Source organism: Geotrypetes seraphini, chromosome 2, assembly GCF_902459505.1.
Source record: "Geotrypetes seraphini chromosome 2, aGeoSer1.1, whole genome shotgun sequence".
Taxonomy (NCBI): Eukaryota; Metazoa; Chordata; class Amphibia; order Gymnophiona; family Dermophiidae; genus Geotrypetes; species Geotrypetes seraphini.
The window spans coordinates 372,807,539-372,831,555 of record NC_047085.1 but is presented as its reverse complement, the minus strand read 5'-3'; the positions used below and the strand labels follow the sequence as shown (position 1 = coordinate 372,831,555).

At 49.2% G+C, this 24,017-nt stretch overlaps 1 protein-coding gene across 6 annotated transcripts in view; it reads right to left on the bottom strand.

The window, feature by feature from the left end:
• RPRD1A (regulation of nuclear pre-mRNA domain containing 1A) overlaps window positions 1-24,017 on the bottom strand; it is a 198,151-nt gene that overhangs the window by 109,916 nt on the left and 64,218 nt on the right. For all 6 annotated transcript variants that reach the window (XR_004538079.1, XR_004538078.1, XM_033930614.1 and 3 more), the window contains exon 5: window positions 11,167-11,293. Coding sequence is in view for 4 of the 6 variants with exons in the window: in XM_033930614.1 (XP_033786505.1) it covers window positions 11,167-11,293 (127 nt within the window). In the remaining 2 variants the exon portion in view is untranslated. The remainder of the gene's footprint in view (window positions 1-11,166; window positions 11,294-24,017) is intronic.

Genomic DNA, 24,017 nt, shown 5'->3' with positions numbered 1-24,017 from the left:
ATTTGGAAACCACCGGATGAGCAGAGAGGGGTTTCCCTTCAATAGGCTGATGGAAAGCCGCAATTGCACTGAAATGGACTTGGATAGATGTAGACTTGAGGCCAGAATTGGATAAGTGCAAAAGGTAGTCCAAAACAGAAGAAAAGGAGGAATGCTGAGGCTCCGTATGATGAGAAAAACACCATGTAGAAAATCTAGTCCATTATTGGCGATAGCATTGTCTAGTGGTAGGCTTCCTAGAAGCTTCTAAACATCTCTTACAGATTGAGAAAACTGAAGAGGAGTTATGTTGAAAGGTACCAAGTTGTCAGGTATAGAGACTGCAGGTTGGGATGAAGCACAGATCCTTGACTCTGTGTAAGCAGAGAAGGAAAAACTGGTAGAAAGAATGGCTCCCTGGTGCTGAGTTGAAGTACAAGGGAGTACCAAAGTTGACTTGACCCTCAAGGAGCGATTAGAATCATGGTGGCATGATCATTCTTCAACTTGACCAGAGTCTTGAGAATGAGAGGAAATGGAGGGAATGCATAGAGGAAGAGATTCTTCCATTCCAGAAGAAAAGCATCTGCCTAGAGGCGATGAGGAGAGTATATCCTGGAGCAGAACTGAGGCAGCCTGTAGTTGTGGGGAGCTGCAAAGAGGTCTATTTGAGGGGTTCCCCACTGTGAAAAAATGTGATGAAGAGGCGAGGAATGGAGTGTCCATTCGTGAGGTTACAGAAGACAACTCAAGTTGTCCGCCAAGCAATTTTTCGCCCCTTGAATGTAGACAGCTTTGAGGAAGGTGTTGTGGCGGATTGCCCAGTCCCAAACCTTCAGAGCTTCTTGACAAAGGGAGGCAGATCCCGTCCCTTCCTGTATGTTGACATAATACATGGCAACTTGGTTGTCCGTCCGGATGAGGACTACCTGGTCGTGAAGATGATGTTTTAAAACGTTGAGAGCCTTGAAAATCACTCTGAGTTCCAACAGATTTATGTGACATTGACGATCCGTACTGGTCCGGTGGCCTAAATACAGAGACCATCGAGATGAGCGCCCCAAGCGTATGTCGAAGAGTCTGTTGTGAGGACCTTCTGATGGGGGGGGGGGGGCGTTTGAAAAAGCAAGCCTCTGGAAAGATTGGAAGAGAGCATCCACCAACGGAGAGACTTCTTCAAGGAAGGAGAGACTGAAATGTGTCAAAAAGGAGTCGCAAACTTGCGTCCATTGAGATGCCAGGGTCCACTGAGGAATTCTGACGTGAAGTCTGGCAAAAGGAGTCATGTGTGCTTTGGAGGCCATGTGACCCAGAAGTACCATCATGTGTCTCGCTGAGATGGAAGAGCAGGAAGACACTGTATGACAGAATTGAAGAAGAGCTTCCATTCGTTGTTGTGGAAGAAATGCTCTGAGTTGGACAGTGTCCAGAACAGCTCCAATGAATTGTAGATTCTGTGAAGGCTGAAGTTGAGATTTGGGAAAGTTGATTTTGAATCCCAAACTTTGTAGGAACCAGGTAGTTCGTTGGGTCGCTACAATAACCCCTTGAGATGTGGAATCTTTGATGAGCCAGTCGTCAAGGTAGGGAAATACCTTAAGACCATAGTTCCGTAGAGCTGCGGCTACCATTACCAGGCACTTGGTAAACACTCTGGGAGACGAGGCCAGGCCGAAGGTAGTACTCTGTATTGATAACGCAGGTTCCCCACCTGAAATCTGAGGTATTGACGGGAGGCCAGATGAATGGGAATATGAGTGTGGGCCTCTTTGAGATCCAGAGAGCATAACCAGTCGTTCTGATCCAGAAGGGGATAAAGGGATGCCAGGGACAACATTCAAAACTTTTCTTTGACTAAAAATTTGTTGAGAGCCCTGAGATCCAGAATGGGCCACAGATCGCCCGTCCTCTTCAGAACAAGGAAGTAACGGGAGTAAAAAAAACCCTGTTCTGCTGTTCCAAGGGAACTGGTTCGATGGCATGGAGATGAAGCAGAGCTTGAGCTTCCTGAAGAAGAAGGGCGGTCTGGGATGGATTGGAAAGATACTCTCTTGGAGGAAGCTCTGGTGGAACCTGAGTGAAATGAAGAGAGTATCCTTCCCTGATGATGGTAAGCACCCAAAGGTTGGATGTAATTACAGTCCATCGGTTGTAAAAAATGATGGCGACGCCCTCCTATAGGGGGAAAAGGAGACAGAGACAGAACGGTTGAGGTTATGCTCTGTTGTAAACAGTCAAAAAGGCTGAGAAGCCTTAGGTGCAGAAGGCTGAGGTTTCTGTTGCTTTTGAGGTTGCTGTTTTTTCAGAGGAGGACGAGGATAAGGAGCCGGCTTTGAAGCAAGATGCCTTTGATAGATAAGAGTAGGGCGTGCAGGTTTGGCAGGAGCTGGCTTTGGCTTAGGTCTTACTATAGAAGCAAAGGATTTTTCATGGTCATATAATTTCTTGGTGGCTGCCTCGATGGATTCATCAAAGAGGTCATTGCCCTCGCAAGAAATGTTAGCTAAGCGGTCCTGAAGATTAGGGTCCATGTCAATAGTACAAAGCCAGGCATAGCTACAGAGCAAGCAGCCGCTCGGGCAGATACCTAGAAGGCATCATAAGATGACTGGAGGAGATGCAAACGTAGTTGAGATAAAGAAGCAATGACTTCCTGAAACTCAAAATGCATTTGGGTATCCAAATAATTCATATTTGGTAGTAGAGAAAGAAGGAATTCAAAGTAAGTGATGAATTGAAAATTATAATTGAGGACTTTAGAGGACATCATAGCATTCTGGTATATGCGACGTCCGAATTTGTCCATAGTTTTCCCTTCCCTTCCTGGAGGAACGGTGGCATAAACCTTGGAAGGATAGGACCTCTTCAAGGAAGATTCAACAAGCAGGGATTGATGAGAACTGTGAGTTGTCAAACCTTTTGTGATGCATAGTCTTATACCTAGAGTCCAATTTTCCTGGAACTGCTGGTATGGAAAAAGGTGTTTCCATGCAACGACCAAAAGTCTGATTCAAAAGCTTATGAAGTGGAAGCTTAAGAGACTCTGCCGGAGGTTGAGGAAGATGCATGACTTCTAGATACTCCTTAGAGTATTTGGAGCCAGTATCTAATTGAATATCCAAGTCTACAGCCATCTGACGAAGGAAAGACAAGAAAGATAGCTGATCTGCCAATGCTTTGCCTCGAGAAGGACTCGAGGACATCGAGGCAGCCTGTGACGAAGATGAAGCTTCGGCAGGGAAAAAGGCATCAAAGGAACCTGGTGACTTGGATGAGGCAATCGAAACTGGGATATCCTCGAGGTCCGGCTTGGTGGAGCAACCTCGATGCACTCCCAAAGACTCTGCTCCTTGTATAGTGTGTGAGGATTCCCCGTCGAGGCACTCGCAAAGAATCTGCTCCTTGCTTCACGTGCTTGGATGCCAGACCAGACACTCGCAGAGACTCTGCTCCCTGAAAGAGTGTGTAAGGTCAGACTGAGGCAAAGGAAGCGGCTCGACCTCGCGGGAGTCTGCTGAATGCCCAGGCTGGATAAAAGAAAGCAGTTTGGGTCCCATGTTAATAAGGAACTGAATAAATTGCTTCTCTAACATGGTCTGGAAAGAAGCCAGCAAGGATGGATCCGCGTCTGAAACCGGACCACCTGCTTTGGCTGGAGGTTCCTTCGAGGTAGTGTGAGTGTGCTTCGACCTGGGAGTCTTAGATACTTTAATCACTACCGGTGGAACCGACTGCTGAGCTATCTGACCTGAGGAAACAGGGGAAGATACAGCAGACGACGTCGAAGAAAGAGCCGCTGCAAACGACGAAGGTTTGATGAGGCTCGAGGTGGAAGCAGTAGGCGCAGGAGTGGCCTTGGTAGGAGTCGAGGCCGAGGACGCCTTCGAAGTCAAGGGATCAGTAGAAGACTCCATCTCGAAGAGCTGGTCCACCAAAATACGACGACGTTTGAAAGCACGAGGCTGAAGTGTTTGGCAAAGCAGGCACGACCTAGGATGATGTTTCGGCCCAAGGCACTTGAGGCAGCGACCATGAGGGTCCGTAAGAGAGATCGCGCGCTGACACTTGCTACACCTCTTGAAGCCCGTAGCAGGCTGGGACATAGAAGGAAAAATAGCCGCCGCAAGACTGAAGCCCTTGGGCTGCGGGTCCCGAAAAACGGATGGAAGAAATTTTTTTTTTTTACTAAAAATAAAAGAACAGCGATTCGTGAAGAAAAAAATAGTTAAACGCAGAGAGTCAAAGACGGACTTCTCGGCTCCGCGGAAAACTCAGAACTGAGGAGACGCGCCCTGCGCTGGGCAGGAAGGCACTAGCGTCATGCGCATTGCGGGCAATTCGAAACTTCAAGTTTCTTCAAGCAAGTATGCTTGTGAGGCATCCGCATCTGGGCTCCGTCAATGACGTCACCCATATGTGAGAATAGCTGCTTGCTTGTCCTGGGATAATGGAGTGTACAGGTTTGAAGGGAAGAAAGCCTCTAGAAGTAGAGGAACAGGGGGAGAGAAAGGAAATGTGCATCTGCACAAAGGGATCGAAAGAGGGCATTAAAAATCAACCTTCAAAATATAAACTAAATTTGTTAAGAGGCAGGGAAAAGAAAAAGGACTGTGGAAAAAGCACAGTTACTTACTTTAACAGGTGTTATCCAGGGACAGCAGGCAGATATTCTCTACAAGTGGGTGACGTCATCCACGGAGCCCTGATCGGATACTCTCGCAAGCAAACTTGCTTGAAGACTTCAAGCTTGCGAGTGTACCACGCATGGCGCGTGTGCCTTCCCGCCCGAGTTAGGGTACGTGTCTCCACAGCGTGGCCTCAGTTCAGATAGCTAGCAAAGAAGCCAACCCGGGGAGGTGAGTAGGTTGCGAGAATATCTGCCTACTGTCCCTGGATAACACCTGTTACGGTAAGTAACTGTGCTTTATCCCAGGACAAGAAGGTAGCATATTCTTTACAAGTGGGTGACCTCCAAGCTAACTATAAGGGGATGGAGGGAAAGTTGGCAAGTAAGGAGAACAGGATTTGCAAAACCGACCAGCCAAAGTGGCCGTCGCCTGGAGAAAACATCCAGACAGAAGTGAGAGGTGAATGTATGAACCGAGGACTAAGTGGCAGCCTTACAGATTTTCTCAATGGGAGTCGAGCGGAGGAAAGCAGACATCGCCATCATACTTCATGGCCTGAGACTTCATGGCCTGAGATTCGACCTGGCAGGGAGAGGCCAGCCTGAGCGGAACAGAGAGAGATAGAAGCGGCCAACCCGTTAGAAATGGTCCGCTTAGAAACAGAGCAACCTGAGTGAGTAGGTCGAAAGAGAGGAACTGCTGTGGAACAAAGTGATGGGGAGCGGTGCGCTTCAAGTAGAAGGCCAGCGCACGCTTGCAATCAAGAGAATGCAGAGCCACTTCTCCAGGGTGAGAAGGGATCTGCGCAAAAAAAAAAAAACAACCACCACAGGAGGAACCATGGATTGGTTGATGGAAAACCCGGAAACAATCTTAGACAAGAACGTAGGACGGGTACGGAGGACCACCTCATCATGATGGAAGACAGTGAAAGGTGGATCCGCTACCAGTGCTTGAAGCTCACTGACCCGACGGGCAGACACGAGAGCAATAGGAAACACAACCTTCCAAGGAAGAAACAGTAAGTGAGCCCGCGCTAGCGGCTCGAACGGGGGTACATGAAAGGAGCAAGAACCACGTTAAGATCCCAAACCACCAGGAGGTTTAAGGGGCGGATGAACGTGGAAAAGGCCTTACATGAAGCTGGAAACCACAGGATGAACAAAGATAGGCTTCCCGTCAAGCGGCAGATGAAAAACAGGAATGGCACTAAGGTGGACATGTATCGAAGAGGAGTTGAGTCCAGCGCCCAACAAGTGCACAGATAGTTTAAGACAGCAGACAGGGAGGCAGAAAGTGGCTCAAGCTGCATCAGGAAGACAAACGGGTCCACGTCCGATGGTAACAAGGTCGAGTGGACTCCTGCCAAGACGCCCCCAGGACGTCCAGCACAGGCTGGGAGAGCTGGAATGAGGGCATTAAGTCTCGAGGAACCAGGCTGTCAAGGGAAGAGACTGCAGGTTGGGACAAAGCAGTGAACTCCGACGCAGCGAAAGCAGAGAAGGAAAATAGGCAGAAGAAGAGGTTCCCTAGAACTGAGTTGTACAGAAGGGAGAACCACGGCTGCCAGGGCCACCGAGGAGCTATCAGAATCATGGTGGCCCGTGAGGACTGGAACCTGCCAAGAGACATCAGAATCAGAGGGAATGGAGGGGATGCATCCAGAAAAAGGTACGTCCAATCCAGCAAAAAGCATCCGCTTCAAGCTCGAGAGGGGTGTAAACCCTGGAGTAGAAGCCGAGATTCTGAAGGAGCAAAATAGTCTGATTCGTCGCTCTCAGAACCTCCTGGCGAGAGGATGCTTTGATCAACCAGTCATTGAGGTAGGGAAACACCAGCAGGCCGCAGGGACGCAGGGCAGCAGCAACCACAACCAGGAAGATCGTGAAAACCCTTGGAGAGGCCGCCAGGCTGAAGGGAAGAACACAATACTGGAGATGGAGATCCCCCACCCAGAATCTCAGAAAACGGCATGAGGCCGGGAGAATAGGAATTGCGTGTATGCTTCTTTGAGGTCCAGTGAGCACAGCCAGTCCCCTTTGTCCAAGAGGGGGCACAACGCTGGAAGGGTGAGCATACTGAACCGTTCCCGGACTAGAAACTTGTTCAGGGCACTGAGGGCCAGGATCAGACGCATAAAATACTGGGAGCAGAATCCTGTATGCCACTCATCCAGAGGAACCTCATCGACTGCTCGGAGGCGAAGTAGGGCTCGAGCGTCCAGCAACAGAAGGGGCAGTTGAGATCGTGCCGATTGCGCATGGCCTCCCTCCGGCCGGCCAAATCTATCTCCCTCCCCCTTACCTTCGCGGCGCTTTAGTAAAGAAACTTACTGAAGCCAGCAAAACCTGCCTGCAGTCGCGTGTGTGTGGGCGGAAGCTTCTCCTCTGACGCAACTTCCGGTTGCATCAGATGAGAAGCTTCTGACTACACATATGCGACTGCAGGCACAGGCAGGCAGTCTCTGCCAGCTTCAGTAAGTTTCTTTACTAACGCAACCCGTAATGTAAGGGGAGGGAGAGAGATTCTTGGGCGGTGAGGTGACGAGAGGGAAATATGGATGCTTTGGGGACGGAGCGGTGAAGGAGACGGCGAGGACGGGGCGGTGAAGGAGACAGCAGGGACAAGGCAGTGAAGGGGACGGTGGTCCGGTGACGGGGACAGATTTTTTCCCTGTGTCCTTCTCTAGAAGACAACGCAAAATGATGTCATTGTTTTCATATTAAAACCACTTGCCATACTTTGTATCAGCTCCATTACGTGGTTACTAAAATGGGGGCAATGGCACACATATTTGTGGAACTACTGTATATGCATGTAATAATTCCCAACCTTGAATTCAACACACTTAAAACACTTTCTTAATCAGTTAAAGGGTATGTATCTGCATTGTGAACACCATGTATAATTTTTGCCTAATTTGAAGAGGACAATATTTAACCAGGACACTTTCCCCAGGTAAATTACTTGTTTCTTGCTTTTCATATTATCCAGGCTTTTAAAATTTCAGCTTTCTTAAATTGGTTATTTAATCATAGCTCAGGTTTTCATACTTCTGGTCTCCTTGGCAGTGCTGCCCGATTTCCAATTCGAATCGATTCACCGATTCACTTCGGGTGAATCGATTCGAATTGATTCATAAAAAAAAAAAAAAAAAAAAATCGGCCTCCGGATGCAGTGACCAATCCTCCTTCCCATGCCTTCAGGTCTCCTAAAGTAGGAGCGGCAGCGCTGTCTCTTGCTGGCCATCCACTGCCGCTCCTGCTTTAGGGGGCGAGGGTCAGTCGGGACATGCTTAGGCACTCTTTGTAGCATTCTCTGGCTTCCCCCTAGACTTCCGCTCTTACTTTCATTTAATACGGCAGCCTGCAGAGAGGATCACCGGTGTTGTAGCGATCCTTGCAGGCTGCCTCGTCTTCAACAGCACATTCCCTCTACTGCGATCCTGTCCCTGATATCAGAGGAGGGGCGGATTGCGGCAGAGGGAACGTGCTGCAAAGGCCGACAGCAGCCTCCAAGGATTGCTACAGCACAGATGATCCTCTCTGCAGGCTGCGGTATTATCTGAAGGTAAGAGCGAGAAGCCGGAGAATGCTGCAAAGAAGGGGGGAACATTCAGGCCTTCGGGGGGGGAGGCCTTCAGGGATGGGGGCCCTGGTATAGAAGTGCATGGAGGGAAGGAAGGGGGGTTCAAAGAGGTGTGTATATACCAGATTGGGGGGAGGGAAGGAAAAAAATAATGGGTCTAAAAACAGGGGCGAGAGTTGATGGACAATGGGATTTAGAGAGGGAAGGAACAGAAAGGGAGAGAATTTGGACATAAGGGATGGTGTGGAGAGGGAGGTAGGGATAGAGTTACTAGATAAGAAGGTAGTTGGGAAGAGAAAGGGAGAGCTGGTGTACCCTGGGGTGGTGGGGAAGGAGAGAGAGATGCTGGATGAAAGGGTAGTTGAGAAAAGGAGAGATGGTGGATTTGGGGATGGTGGGGTCCATCGCTGTAGCTGCGGGGATGGAGACTGAAAAAGGAAAGATGCCAGACCTCCTGGGGAGGGGAGGGAAGGGGAGGACAGAGATGGAAGATGGATGGTTAGCACGGATAAAGAAGAAAACGACAAACAGGAAGGAGATCCTGGCAAGCGAGTTATCAGAAGACAACCAGAGCCTGGGACTAACATGATTTGAATGACCAGACAACAAAAGGTAGAAAAAATAATTCTATCTTCTGTTTTGTGATACAATATGTCAAATTTGAAATGTGTATCCTGCCAGAGCTGGTGTTAGACTGCGAACATAAGCTAGGATTTAACAGACAGGAAAAGTTTTTTTTGTTTGTTTATTTAGTTTAAATCACAGCGCCAGTATGGGTAGGAGAGGGCAAAGTGGGGGTGATAAGGCTATAAAATAAGCCCACCAGGATGTTTGAAAAAAAATACCCAATTGGATAGGAAAATCAAATCGAATAATAGATTCAATAGGCTGAATTGAATCTAAATTTTATTTCCTGAATTGGGCATCACTAGCCCATGCTACTTATCTCCATTCTGCCAGAACATAATTGCATTCGTTACACCAGTAGTGTCAAACTCAAATCATATAAGGGGCCGAAATCTAACACACAGGCTAAGTTGCGGGCCGGATTTTTTATTAAAATACTTACCCCCTCTTTTGCTGTCGCACAGCGTGGGCCCCAGCACCGGTGGCTGCTCCAACACTCACAAGACTTCTGTGAGCGTCGGATCAATCGCCACCAAAACCCACGCTGCGCTCCAGCAAAGGAGGGGGTTAGTCTTAGAAGTATAGGGATACAACATCTCCAACCCCACACCGGCTACAAAATAAATAAAAAAAGACTTCCTCTATTTTAGGTCCTAGTTCACGATTGCTGTCTAACACCAGTTCTGGCAAGATACACATTTCAAATCTGATATATTGTAATCACAAAATAGAAAATAAAGTTATTTTCTCTACCTTTTGTTGTCTGGTCATTTTACTTTTAGTTCCAGTTTCTCTTTCTGATTTTGTCTTATCTTCTAATTCTTTTTCCAGTGTCTGCAGTCCATTTTTTTCTCCTCTTCTCTCTTGTTCCAGTCCCTATCTCCAACATATTGATTTTTCCCTTTCAACTTTTCTCCTTTTTTCTTTTCTGCCTCTGTCCACTCAAATCTTGCCCTCTTTCTCATCCTTCTCCTTTTTAAATTTTCAGCTACCTATCAATTTTCCATCTCCAGATCCAACTTATCTCCTTTCTTTTCCCAACTGCCCCCTATCCCATCTCTCCCCCTGTCTACCTGCCTCCCTCCCAACCCCTAGGTCCAACATTTTTCCCTTTCTCTTCCCAACGGTTCTCCCTTCAAGTATCTTTTTCCCTCTTTCTCCACACTCCCCCAGGTCCAACCTCCCTCCCTTCATCTTGCTCTCTTCATAGCCCAGCGTGCCTTTCCCTCCAGCACCAATCCCTCTCTCCTCACAGCCCAGCTTGCCTTACCCTCCAGCGCCGGTTCCTCTCTCCTTACAGCCCGGTGTGTCTTTCCCTCCGGCACCAGTCCGATGTCGCTGCCAAGCCGAGGAGTCTGCTGGCCTCAGTGATTCTGCAGTGTTGTATGTGGCTCCCCCTCCTGCTTTTCGCCTGCTGCAGTCTGTCTCCAATGACATGCAACTTCCTGTTTCCACCCGGGTGGACCGTGGCAGACAGAAGGCAGGAGGAGGAACCATGGACAACACTGCTGAATCACTGCCGAAGCCGGCAGACTTTCCAGCGCGACGGCAACGTCGGACCGACGCAGAATGGAGGACACGCTGGCCTCAGAGAAGGAAGTTCGGGAGCATTGCCGCGGGCCACATAAAAAGGCCAGGCGGGCCGGATTCTGGAACAAGTGTAGAAGTGACGCAAGGTGGAAGAAAGCTTTGTCCAGATGAAAACCAAGAATGTTTTAAAAGAGAAGACCAGAGAGGCAAATTAAGAAGGGATTATCTGATCTGGAGGCTGAAAGATTGGGAGAAAAGGAGATCCATTAGAAGAGGCTCAACCAATTCAAAAGTGGACTTATGAAATCTGGCAGATAAAAACATGGGGCAAAATAATTCAAAGGGCTAACAGATTATTCACAACAAATGGTATTAAAAAAAGATTGAAAGTTCTATCACAATGGAAAATGACATCAATCTGCCTACACAGAATGTTTTCCACTACTTTGAGGGCATGCTGGAAGGAGTATGGGGGGTAGACATTCATATAGGGTGGATGTGTCCCTAAGATTAAAAAAAAAACATGCTATTCAGATGCAAAAGGAGATGCAGGGGATATTCCCCATTACAATTCAGTTAGAGACAAAACTGTTTCTGTTAAGAATATGGAAAGGAGAGGGGGATATTACCCAATATCAAAGGCAAGTGTTGACATGCTTGGCAGCAAGAAAGCCATAAAAAAGGAGCACTTCTGCAGCCCATAGTGAAATTACTTTTGGGCAGAAACAAAGGGAAGTCCCAAGTGTTGATGGAAAGATTCTAGAGCATTCATTTTTATTCTATCAAACCTTGAGGCTCTTCACTACCATCTTACCTGTTATTTTATCTAGAAGTGCAACATCTTGCACCTCTACAGGTAGTGATGCTATCCTCTGATGAACAGCTGCATCTCCTGAAGCAGCATTCTCTAGTTCCTGCAGGGCTCTGATAACATCTGTAGTCTGAAACAAAACATGCACAGTTAAAATCATTTACCTTCAGAACTAATTCACTTATCTAGGGCTCATAACAAAGCATCATAAATGTTTGCTGTAAATCTAACTTTTTTTCTACCCCAGTAAATATATTTTACTAGGTGAATCTCTTCATAAAGGCGGTTAATAAATTTCACCAAATAAATACAGAGCATATATCTATTCCTAAGTCTTTCCTATTATTCTACCACACTAAATAGCCTACCTGTAACAGGTATTCTCCAATAACATTGCAACAACATACAAACATGGGTCGTGTGTGAGGAGGGAGGGCGCAAAGCTGGTACACCGAGCAAGATGGCTGCGTGTTGGTAGTATACTTTGCAAGTTGCCTTTACTTTAAATTAATTTGACTTACCTCCGGAGGCTTTATTTCTCTTCAAAATGCTGACCAAACACTCCCTTGATGGAGCAGACAGTTACAGCCTGACATACAGCAATTTTGGAGCTGTTGGTCAGCATTGTGTACTGGGAGCTCCATCTGAGAGGAATGAACTGAGCAGAGGGCGGACTGCAGTAGGAACTCTGGTGCATTTGCTGAAGTGGTCTTCCTGCGAGTCCTGCTAATTATAGTGACTGCAGTCTCTAGCCCTGCTAATTCGCAGGTGTATCTGAACCATCAACCACGCTGTGCAAAATTTTTGGAAATGACTGAAAAGTGCAGCCATGCTGACACGTTGCAACCCAAAGCCTCTGGGTTGTGTGGTGCAGGAGTCTTTCTGAGAAAGAGTAGCTGAACAGAGAAAGGAGAGGTGAGGAAAATGTGGAAGTTAGCAAACTTCACCACAGGCTATATTTAAATTGAAGTAGGGTCAGCAATGTTGATGGTGATTTGCAGATCAGCTACCACATGGGGGGGGGGGGGGTCAACAATCCACTTGATCACACTGTAAATATTATCCAAGTTTCCAGAGAGAAAACAATCTGGTGACATTTCTATTCAGGATTTGAGGTGAAAATTTAGAGAGGAAAGTTTTTTCCTCAAGTGATAAAGAGTTTGTAAGAAGTTGACTTCTCTGCTTTTATATCCGTGTAAAGATGATTATACTTTTGGGATCTGCTTCATTATTACCAGAACAGTGAAGTTCAAAATGGAGTAGCATGTGTGTCATTGACAGTCAATTTTATACTGAATTAGAGTTCTGGATTTTGATGGCTCATCAGATGTAGTATCCTATCTACTTTATGCCAAACTGTGAATGGCGAACAACTTCATGGATAGCTAAATTTATTTTATTTCTGATAAACAGACTTCTTTTAAGTAATTAGCAATGTTGTGCTGTACTCACAATTTTTCCATTTTATTACCTACTGAATTCTATATGCTTTTGGTGCATGTGACACTTACGGCCTCTTTTACAAAGCCACGCTAGCGGCTCTGCTGCGCTAATAGCCCTGAAGCCCATAGAGATTTAAAAGGCTTCAGGGCCGTTGCCGCGCGGCTTTTTAAAACGGGCAGTTAGAAATTAGAAAAATGGTTTATTTCACAGGTTTTGACTTATGCCTTCCTGTTTATACACACATTCTCATCATTAGTGGATTAGTTGGTCCCATTAATTTCAGAAAGCAATGTTATTTACCGTAACAGGTGTTATCCAGGAACAGCAGGCAACTATTCTCACAAGTGGGTGACGTGATCCAACGGACGCCTCACAAGCATGCGCGACATCTGGCATGTCTCCTCAGTTCAGATAGCTAGCAGAGAAGCCAACCCAGGGGAGGTGGGTGGGATGTGAGAATAGCTGCCTGCTGTCCCTGGATAACAACTGTTACGGTAAGTAACACTGCTTTATCCCAGGACAAGCAGGCAGGTATTCTCACTAATGGGTGACCTCCATGCTAACCACAATGGGATGGTGGAAGAGTTGGCGAATAAATTTTGTAATACTGTTTGGCCAAACTGTCCATCCCGTCTGGAGAAAGTATCCAGACAAAAATGAGAAGTGAAGGTGTGAACCAAGGACCAAGTGGCAGCCTTACAGATCTCCTCAATCGGTGTCGATCTGAGGAAGGCTACAGAGGCTGCCATTGCTCTGACCTTGTGGGCTGTGACTTTACTGTGAAGGGGTAATCCAGCCTGGGCATAGCAGAAGGAGATACAAGCCGCCATCCAGTTGTAGATGGTGCGTGTAGAGACTGCAGGTTGGGTTGAAGTAGAGATCCCTGCTGCTGCGTAAGCAGTGATAGAAACACTGGTAGAGGGAAGGGCTCCCTGCTGCTGAGTTGAAGTAGAAGGGAGTACCAAGGTTGTCTGGGCCACCGTGGAGCGATCAGGATCATGGTGGCATGGTCTGACTTGAGTTTGACTAGAGTCTTCTGGATGAGAGGAAATGGATGAGAGGAAATGGAGGAAACGCATATAGGAAGAGATTCGTCCAATCCAGAAGAAAAGCATCTGCCTCGAGGCGGTGAGGAGTGTAGATCCTGGAGCAGAACTGGGGCATTTTGAAGTTGTGGGGGGGCTGCAAAGAGGTCGATCTGAGGAGTTCCCCACTGAGAGAAGATCTGATGGAGGGGTGTTGAGTGGAGGGTCCACTCGTGAGGTTGCAGAAGACGACTCAAGTTGTCCGCAAAGGCATTGTCCGCCCCCTGAATGTATACAGCTTTGAGGAAGGTGTTGTGGCGAATCGCCCAATCCCAAACTTTCAGAGCTTCCTGGCAGAGGGAGGCCGATCCCTGCTTGTTGATATAATACATGGTGACTTGGTTGTCCGTGCGAATGAGGACCACCTCGTCTTGGAGCAGGTGCTGGAAGGTATTGAGAGCGTTGAAAATCACCCTGAGTTCCAGGAGATTGATGTGGCACTGGCGGCCTGTGCTGGTCCAGTGGCCCTGAGTGCGGAGACCGTCCAGATGAGCCCCCCCAAGCATAAGTGGACGAGTCGATCGTGAGGACTTTCTGATGGGAGGGAGTTTGGAACAGCAAACCTCTGGATAGATTGGAGGATAACATCCACCAGCGAAGAGACTGTTGCAGAGCAGGCGTGACCTGGATGTGTCGGGATAGAGGGTCGGATATCTGCATCCACTGAGATGCCAGGGTCCACTGGGGAATCCTGAGGTGACGTCTGGCAAAAGGAGTCACGTGAACTGTAGAGGCCATGTAGCCCAAGAGAACCATCATGTGTCTTGCCGAGATGGACGGGCGGGAGGACACCAAGTGGCAAAGATGGAGAGCTTCCAGCCGTTCGGAGGGGAGGAACACTCTGAGTTGGGTAGTATCCAGAACAGCTCCGATGAAGGGGAGAGACCTGTGAGGGTTGTAGATGGGATTTCGGAAAGTTTATCTCGAATCCCAGATGTTGCAGCAACCAAATCTTTTTCTGGGTCGCGAGGGAGACTCCCCGAGACGTAGAATCCTTGATGAGGGTCCGTGAGCGAAATCGCACGCTGGCACTTGGCACACTTTTTAAAACCGGTGATAGGTCGGGACATAGGCCAGAAAAGCTCCGCCGCAAGATCGAAGCCGCGGGGCTGCGGCCATGTGGCCTGCCCAGTCGGACGGAAGACTTTTTTTTTTTTTTTGAAAACAATACAGAACGATGAAAATCAGCGATTGAGAGAAAATTAACCCAAAACCGCGGACTTTAGAAGGCACAAGTGAAAATCTTCATGCAGAGAGTCGAAGACGGACTTATCGGCTCCGTGGAAAAGTAAGAACTGAGGAGACGCGCCCTGGTCTGGGCGGGAAGGCACTCGCGCATGCGCGGTGCGGGCGACTTGAAACTTCGAGTTTCATCAAGCAAAAATGCTTGTGAGGCGTCCACATCAAGGCTCAGTTGGATCATGTCACCCATTAGTGAGAATACCTGCCTGTTTGTCCTGGGATAAATTAATGATTCCGTTATGTCATTTTTGTATTTGCATATAATCAGAACTATATTTTTTAGGGTATATCTGACTCAGTAAACATCTAAACACAAATGTATTATTGCACTACATCAGTGGTCTCAAACATGCAGCCCGGGGGCCACATGCGGCCCGCCAGGTACTATTTTTGAGGCCCTTGGTATATGTATCAAAATCACAAAAGTAAAATAAAACAGTTTTTTTATCATATGCCTCTTTAACTATAAATTACAATATTATTATTAAGACTTAGCCAAAAGGAAAGATTTAAAAACTATAAAGAGTTTTACCTCATGCAAAATTGTCATTTCTTTAATAAGACAGTAACTATTTTTTTTCTGAGGCCCTCCAAGTACCTACAAATCCAAAATGTGGCCCTGCAAAGGGTTTGAGTTTGAGACCACTGCACTACATAATATATTTTCTTTGCTTGATACTCTGTCACAAGAATTCTGGTTTGAATGCCCATTTAATTCCAGATGTTCCCTTTACATTTAAATGTTTTTTATCAACTTTAAAACTTCTCCAGTAATTTTCAGTTTGTTTATAGCTCCGACTTCTGCTAGGTTACTGCCTACACTGTAACGCTTGCAGTACCATGTACTTGTTTGATTTGCTTGTCATAAACCATCAGCACCTGGTATGGGAGAGCCTAGTAGAGCCGACAAAAACCCTACTATATTGCCATAAAGATACCATAAGGATTATTGGGGTGGTAGGGATAGTAGGTTTTGAGTGAGTTTTGGAAGGCTCACCATACATTATAAGCAGGTTATGGTGAGATGTACATCTAGCACCCTTTAAGTGACGTTCACAGCAATGCACTTTAAGGTGTGGCCAGTAAAGCACAGTTACTTACCGTAACAGGTGTTATCCAGGGACAGCAGGCATATATTCTCACATGTGGGTGACGTCATCTACGGAGCCCCGATGCGGAAGCATTTTCAAGCAAACTTGATTGAAGATTTAAGTTTGCTCTGCTGCTCCACGCATGCGTGCCTTCCTGCTCCACTAGGGGGTGCATCCCCTCGTCGTCTCCAGTTCACTTAACTAGCAAAGCAGCCAACCTCGGGGAGGTGGGCGGGTTGTGAGAATATATGCCTGCTGTCCCTGGATAACACCTGTTACGGTAAGTAACTGTGCTTTATCCCAGGACAAGCAGGCATGATATTCTCACATGTGGGTGACCTCCAAGCTAACTGAAAAGGGATGGAGGGAAGTTGGCAATTTAAGCAAATAGCAAAACCGATTGGCCGAACCGGCCATCGCTCCTGGACAGCGAGTCCAGACAGTAGTGGGAGGTGAACCGAAGACCACGTGGCAGCCTTGCAGATTTCCTCAATAGGTGTGGACCCGAGGAACGCTACGGAGGCTGCCATCGCTCGGACCTTGTGTCCCGTTACTCGACCATGCAGTGTGAGACCAGCCTGAGCGTAGCAGAAGGAGATGCAATCGGCCAACCAGTTGGACAAGGTGCGCTTGGAGACTGGGTGACCTAACCGGTTTGGGTCGAAGGACAAAAACAATTGTGGGACTTTCCGGTGTGACTGAGTGCGTTGGAGGTAGAAGGCCAACGCTCTCTTACAGTCAAGAGTATGGAGCGCCACCTCTCCGGGGTGAGAGTGGGGCTTGGGAAAAAATACAGGCAAGACAATGGACTGATTGAGGTGAAAATCAGACACTACTTTAGGCAAGAACTTTGGATGGGTGCGGAGTACCACCTTGTCGTGATGGAATACCGTGAAGGGTAGGTCCGCTACCAGAGCTTGTAACTCACTAACCCGCCGGGCGGAAGTAGCGCGAGCAAGAAAATTACCTTCCAAGTGAGGAATTTTGGATGGCATTTGTCTAGGGGCTCAAATGGAGGTTTCATTAGTTGAGTCAGAACCACGTTAAGGTCCCAAACCTCCGGAGGGGGTTTGAGAGGAGGGTGGACATTCAGAAGACCCTTCATGAAGCGAGAGACTAAGGGATGGAGCGAGAGGGCTTTCCCTTCCAGAGGCTGATGAAAGGCCGCAATCGCACTGAGGTGTACTCGAATGGAGTTGGTCTTTAGGCCGGAATGAGATAATTGAAGTAAATAGTCAAGGACCAGAGGGACGGGGACCGACACCGGGTCCTGGTTGTGGGCGGAGCACCAGGTTGAGAATCTGGTCCACTTTTGGGAGTAGCAGGTTCTCGTCGAGGTCTTTCTAGAGGCCTCCAATATCTCCTTGACTGATTGAGACACGGGGAGAGCAGTCAGGGGGAAAGAAACCAAGCATTCAGATGAAGAGATTGAAGATTGGGATGTAACAGCGAACCCTGACCTTGTGACAGTAGAGAGGGAAACAGAGGCAGAGGCAGTGGATCTCTGACACTGAGTTGAAGTAGAAGGGAAAACCAAGGCTGGCGTGGCCAGCGAGGAGCAATCAGGATCAGGGTGGCTTGTACTGTTTTCAGGTGGACAAGCGTCCGCAGGATCAGAGGAAACGGCGGAAACGCGTACAGGAACCTTCCCTCCCAGTCTAGGAGGAAGGCGTCGGCCTCGAGCCGGTCCGGGGAGTACATCCGGGAGCAGAAGAGAGGCAGTTTGTGATTGTGGGGGGATGCGAACAGATCTATTTGAGGTGTCCCCCACTGTTTGAACACCTGTCGTAGGGTTTGAGAGTGCAGTGACCACTCGTGTGGCTGGAGGAGGCGGCTGAGTCTGTCCGCCAGGCAGTTTTGTTCTCCTTGTATGTACACCGCTCGAAGGAAGGTGTTGTTGGAGATTGCCCATTTCCAGAGGCGCAGGGCTTCCCGACAGAGGGACCAAGACCCTGTTCCTCCTTGTTTGTTTACATAGTACATTGCAACCTGGTCGTCGGTTCGGATGAGGACAACCCGGTCGTGGAGCAGATGTTGAAAGGCTACAGCTGCGAGATAGATGGCCCGGAGCTCTAGCACGTTGATGTGACAGCGGCGGTCTTCCGCTGACCACATCCCCTGCGTGCGTAGGCCGTCCAGATGGGCTCCCCAAGCATACTCTGATGAGTCCGTGGTGAGTACCTTGCTGTGATGAGGGGCGAGGAAGAGTAAACCTTTGGAAAGATTTGAAGAGTCGGCCCACCAGCGGAGCGATCTCTGCAAGGAAGGAGTCACTGTCACGGGACGGTCGATCGGGTCCCGGTCTTGACGCCATTGAGAGGCCAGGGTCCATTGAGGGATTCTCAGATGGAGGCGGGCGAAGGGTGTGACATGGACGGTGGAGGCCATGTGCCCTAGGAGAGTCATCATCTGTCGAGCTGATACCGAGGTCAGCAGAGAGATCCTTCGACTCAGACTTACTAACGCCTCTAGGCGCGGAGGGGGGAGGAAGGAACGGAGGCGAACCGTATCCAGCGTGGCCCCGATGAACTGTAGGGACTGCGAGGGGCGTAGTTGGGATTTTGGGAAGTTTATTTCGAACCCCAGACTTTGTAGGTAGGTAATAGTCTGTTGGGTCGCTGAGATAACCCCTTCCCTGGACGGGGCTTTGATCAGCCAGTCGTCCAGGTAGGGGAATACCTGGAGGCCCTGGGAACGTAAGGTTGCTGCGACCACCACGAGGCACTTGGTGAAGACCCGAGGTGATGATGCTAGGCCGAAGGGGAGGACTCGGTATTGTAGGTGCCAGTCCCCCACCTGAAAACGCAAGAACTTGCGGTGAGCGGGGTGTACTGGGACATGTGTGTACGCCTCCTTCAGATCGAGGGAGCAGAGCCAGTCGCCCTCGTCGATCAGGGGGTAGAGGGTCGGTAGGGAAAGCATCCAAAATTTTTCCCGTACTAGGAATTTGTTGAGGCGTCTCAAGTCTAGTATTGGGCGTAGGTCTCCCGTTTTTTTCGGTACCAGGAAGTAACGGGAGTAGAAGCCCTTCCCCCATTGGTCGGGGGGAACCTCCTCCTCTGCCCTGAGGTGAAGCAGGTCTCGAGTCTCGGCTAGGAGCAGGGGTAGCTGTGTCCGGTTGGGTGGGCAATTCCTTGGGGGGTTGTCTGGAGGAAGGGCCCGAAAGTTGAGAGAGTATCCTGATGAGATCACGCCAAGGACCCATGCGTCCGACGTGACTTGCTCCCAGCGAGGGTAAAAGGCTTTGAGGCGACCCCCGATGGGAAGGAGGCCTGGGACTATGGCGAAGAGGGCCCGCCCCCTTCCGCATATCCCGTCAAAAGGACGGGGATGGTTTGGTAGTCGCAGGCGGTTGGGACTTGGGCATGGCTCGGTGGTGGGCTTGCGGACGCCTGGGTGGAGGCCGCGAGAAGGCAGGAGTGGATTTTTGTGGGTAGCGGCGCGGAGGGGCCCTATACGGACTGGACGCGGGCGGTTTGGGCTTTTGTCAGACGAGGGAGGCAAACGAGCGTTCGTGTTCGGAGAGGCGTTTTGTAGCCGCCTCGATAGTGTCATCGAACAGTTCTTTTCCCACGTAGGGGAGGTTAGCCAACCGGTCCTGTAAGTTGGGGTCCATGTCGACCAGGCGTAGCCAAGCTAGTCGGCGCATGGCGATAGCAAAAGCTGCCTCTCTGGAGGAGAGTTCGAAGCCATCATAGGCCGCGTGGAATAGATGGAGGCGTAGGTTGGAGAGGGATTCCAAAAGTAGGCTAAAGGCTCCTTGGCGGGAGGCCGGTAGGTCAGTCTCAAAGGCTCTCAGTAGTCCAATGAGGTGTTTGAGGTAGGATGTGAAGGTGAAAGTGTAGCTTTGCACCCTAGAGGCCATCATCGCATTTTGATATAGTCTCCTGCCGAACTTGTCTAGGGTTCGGCCTTCTCGGCCTGGGGGGACCGCCGCTGAGACCCGGGAGGGGTGAGCCTTTTTTAAGGAGGATTCTACTAACAGCGACTGGTGGGAGAGCTGTGGTTGTTCAAATCTCGGAAAGGGTACTGTACGGTACTTGGCCTCCATTTTGGAGGGCACGGCTGTGACCATATAGGGGGTCTCCAGGTTCCTGAAGAGAGCCTGTTGGAGTATCGGGTTAGGCGGTAAGCGAAGGGACTCTCTGGGTAGTGATGGCATATCCAGTTCCGCTAGGTACTCTTTAGAGTATCTGGAGTCGGACTGGAGGTCTAAATTCAAAGCGTGGCCCATGTCCTGGACAAAGCGTGAGAAGGATGGTCGGGATGTTCCCGAGGCCCCGTGGGGGGTCGGTGAACGAGACCTCCGTCAGGTGGAGAAGGAAGGGGAGGCTTCCCTCGAGTAGCGAGGTTCCTGCTCCGATCCAAGCTCCGAGACCGGGGAAGTACTGTGAAAGTGTTCCGGGGTCGTGGATCTCCGACGTCTCGAGGAGCCCCTCGGGGACGATGCCAGGGTTCGGGGTACCGATCGATGTCGAATCGGTGACCTCGACCCAGACTCCCTTGGTGAAAGCCCGAAACCTCGAATCGGAGCCCCGGTCCGAGGGGGAGTTCGGAGGATGCGTGGGTTGGAGAGTGATAACTCTGCCACCTTCAGCGGTCCCGTACGAGGTGTAGGTAAACGGCCTCGTAGAATGGGAGAACCCCGGGCCTTCTTAGAGGTACGGCGGTTCGAGGTTTCTGTTGGTTTAGCCCGACGTTTTGCCCTGTGGCAGTCTGTGGAGGGAGAGCGCCTCGGGTGCCTCGGTGAAGAGTCGGAGGAGGATGAGATGCGGCGAAGTTTGCGCACTTTTCCCCGAGGTGGCTCGACGCGAGGCTCAGGCTGGTCTGGCACATGCGGGGTCGAGGTCGAGGCAGAGGCCAGTTGTAGATGGGCCATTGCAGCGGACAGCTCCGACGAGATCATTGCTCAGAGTAAGTCCTGGAAGACGGGCACGGACAGCATCGAAGGCATGTCCCCTGCCTCGGTGCACTCCACCGGAGGCGACCTCGTATCAGAGTATTCCCGTGTGGTGGAGGCACGGCCCGAAGGTTTGGAGGGCTTCGTCGGGGCTGTAAGCATGGGACTTCCGCCATGCGTCGCCAGTGTCCCCGAGGTTGGTTTCTTCGCTGGTACAGAACCTGAAGAGGGAAGAGGGGACTTACCCGGAGCCGAGGCTTTCTGTTGTCCCGAGGACTTCGGAGTCAAGTCTCGAGGCGATGCCGAGGTATTCGGGGCTGAGGTCAAGGCCGGGGCCGACCTCGAGGCCGAGGTAGAAGGTTGGTCTGGGGCGAAAAGATCCGCCATGCGGGCTTTCCTTCGACGGAGGGCCCGGTTCTGGAAAGTAGCGCACTGGGGACAGGAGTCGGTTGGATGAGCGGCCCCTAGGCAGAGGATGCACCGGCGATGCGGGTCTGTGATGGAAAGAAGCCGCTCGCACCAGGTGCACTTTTTAAAGCCGGTCAAAGGCCGGGACATAGAATCGAAAGTGGCCGCGGCTCGAGTAGCCACGCGGCCACGGGGACCCGGAAGCCTCCGGGTCGGTCAAACGAAGCAGGAATCAAGTTGAAGAAGAAAAAATTTCGCGCACAGCGACTTAAACGATGAAAAATAAGAAAATCGCGGTGCTAGAAGGCAGTTGGGGCAGAGCCTGAAAAAACACGACTTCTAGGCTCAGCGGAAAATTTTGAACTGGAGACCACGAGGGGATTCACCCCCTAGTGGAGCAGGAAGGCACGCATGCGTGGAGCAGCAGAGCAAACTTAAATCTTCAATCAAGTTTACTTGAAAATGCTTCCGCATCGGGGCTCCGTAGATGACGTCACCCACATGTGAGAATATCATGCCTGCTTGTCCTGGGATAATGCACTTTAAGGTGTGGCCAGTAGTGCTGCCCGATTCACGATTCGAATCGGTTCAACGATTCACTTCGGGTGAATCAATTCAAATCAATTTAACACAACAAAAAATCGGCTTCCCGATTCGGCTGATCCTCCCCCCTCGCCTCCTAAAGCAGGAGCGGCAGCGCTGCTCTTGCTGTCCGGCCGCTGCCGCACCTGCTTTAGAGGGTGAGGGGGAGGGTCAATCGAGAAGTGCTACTATCCGGCTTCCCCCCCCCCCACCAGCATCCATTTCCCTCCCCTGGCGTTCGGTTTCCCACCCCTGGCCTCCCGCTTCCCCGCACCATTTACTGTTGAGGAACAGCCTGCAGAAAAGATTGCGATGCTAGCGATCTTTCCACTGGTTCGGAGCTGTTTCCTCCGCGATCCTGCCTCTGACGTCAGAGGAGGGGCGGGACCGCGGCAGAGGAAACAGATCCAAAGCACTGCAAAGATCGCTAGCATCGCAATCTTATCTGCAGGCTATTCCTCATCGGGAAACGATGCGGGGAGGCCAGGGGGGAAGCCAGCCACCAGTGGGAGGCCAGGGGGAACACGCAGGCCTTCTGGGGAGAGGGAGACAGGCCTTTAAGGGGGGGACAGGCATTCAAGTGGGGGTGGGGACAAGCCTTCAAGGGGTGGGGACAAGCCTTCAAGGGGGGGAGACAGGCATTCAAGGGAGGGGGACAGGCATTCAGGGATGGTGGGACAGGCCTTCATGGGGGACAGACCTTCAGGGGAGGGGGCCCTGGTGTAGAAGTACACGGAGGGAAGGAGAGGTTCAAAGAGACTTGCATATGCAGGACTTTGGGGGGGGGGAAGAAATAATGGGTCTAAAAATAGAGGAGAGGGAGAGAGATGACACAAGGGATGGTGTGGAGGGGGGATAGAGATACTGGATAGGAGGGTAGTTGGGAAGAGAAAGGGAGAGATGGTGGACCCTGGGGTGGTGGGGAAGGAAGAAGAGATGCAGGATGAAAGGGTAATTGAGAAAAGGTGAATCTGTGGATGGAGACGAAAAAAAGGAAAGATGCCAGACCTCCAGGAGAGGGAAGGGAAACGGAAAGGGAGGACAGCGATGGCAGATGGATGGTTAGCACGGAGAAAGAAGAAAGTAGGAGACCCCGGCAAGCAAGTTATCAGAAGACAACCAGAGCCTGGGACCAACAAGATTTGAATATTGACCAGACAACAAAAGGTAGAAAAAATAATTTTATCTTCTGTTTTGTGATTACAATATGTCAAATTTGAAATGTGTATCCTGCCAGAGCTGGTGTTAAGACAGCAAATGTGAGCTAGGATTTAACAGAGAGAGTAGAAGTCCTTTTTGTTTTTTTTATTTTGTTTAGACCACAGCGCCAGTGTGGTTAGGAGAAGCCAAAGGGGGTGAAGAAGCTATAAAATAAACCCACCAGGATGTTTGAAAAAAACACCCAATTGGGCAGGAAAATCGAATCGAATAACCAATTCAATAGGCTGAATCCAATCGAATCGAAATTTTTTTACCTGAATCGGGCACACTAGTGGCCAGTGTAGTATAAGTGGTAGTCCCGCCTAGGTCCAAATGGCTTGAGTTTGGAGTTTTGGACATTTAGAACTTGAACTTGGATGCTTTTGTTTGAAGATGGCCAAAACAGTTAGGTTTCCTAAGGTTGATGTCCTGACGGCCAAGACATCTAAATAGGTCATTTAAAAAAAAAAAAAGATGAACGTCTAGCAGTTTTGAAAATGGATGTTTTTAAGCATCTGAATTTTGGATTAACTTCTCAGGATGTCCAAATCAGACTTAGACGAACTATCAAAAATTCCCCGCAATCACTTTGTCACATCTTTAAAATGGAAGGGTTATAATTTCTACTTTAAAGGATTATATGTATAAGAATGTCAAGTGCTGTATATTTTATTAGTAATGTAATGTTTTAATATTAATCACTTGTTTATCAGTTTTAAAATGAATAAAGAATTAAAAAAAAAAAAAATTCCCTGCAATGTTTATAATTTAAGACTATTTAGAATATGATGTATTAGATATAAAAGTGATATTGTGTATTTATCAATTGTATTTTAATATTTTGTACACTTTATGTAAAACTTGAAAATAAAAAATAATAACATATAATTTAAGACTGACACT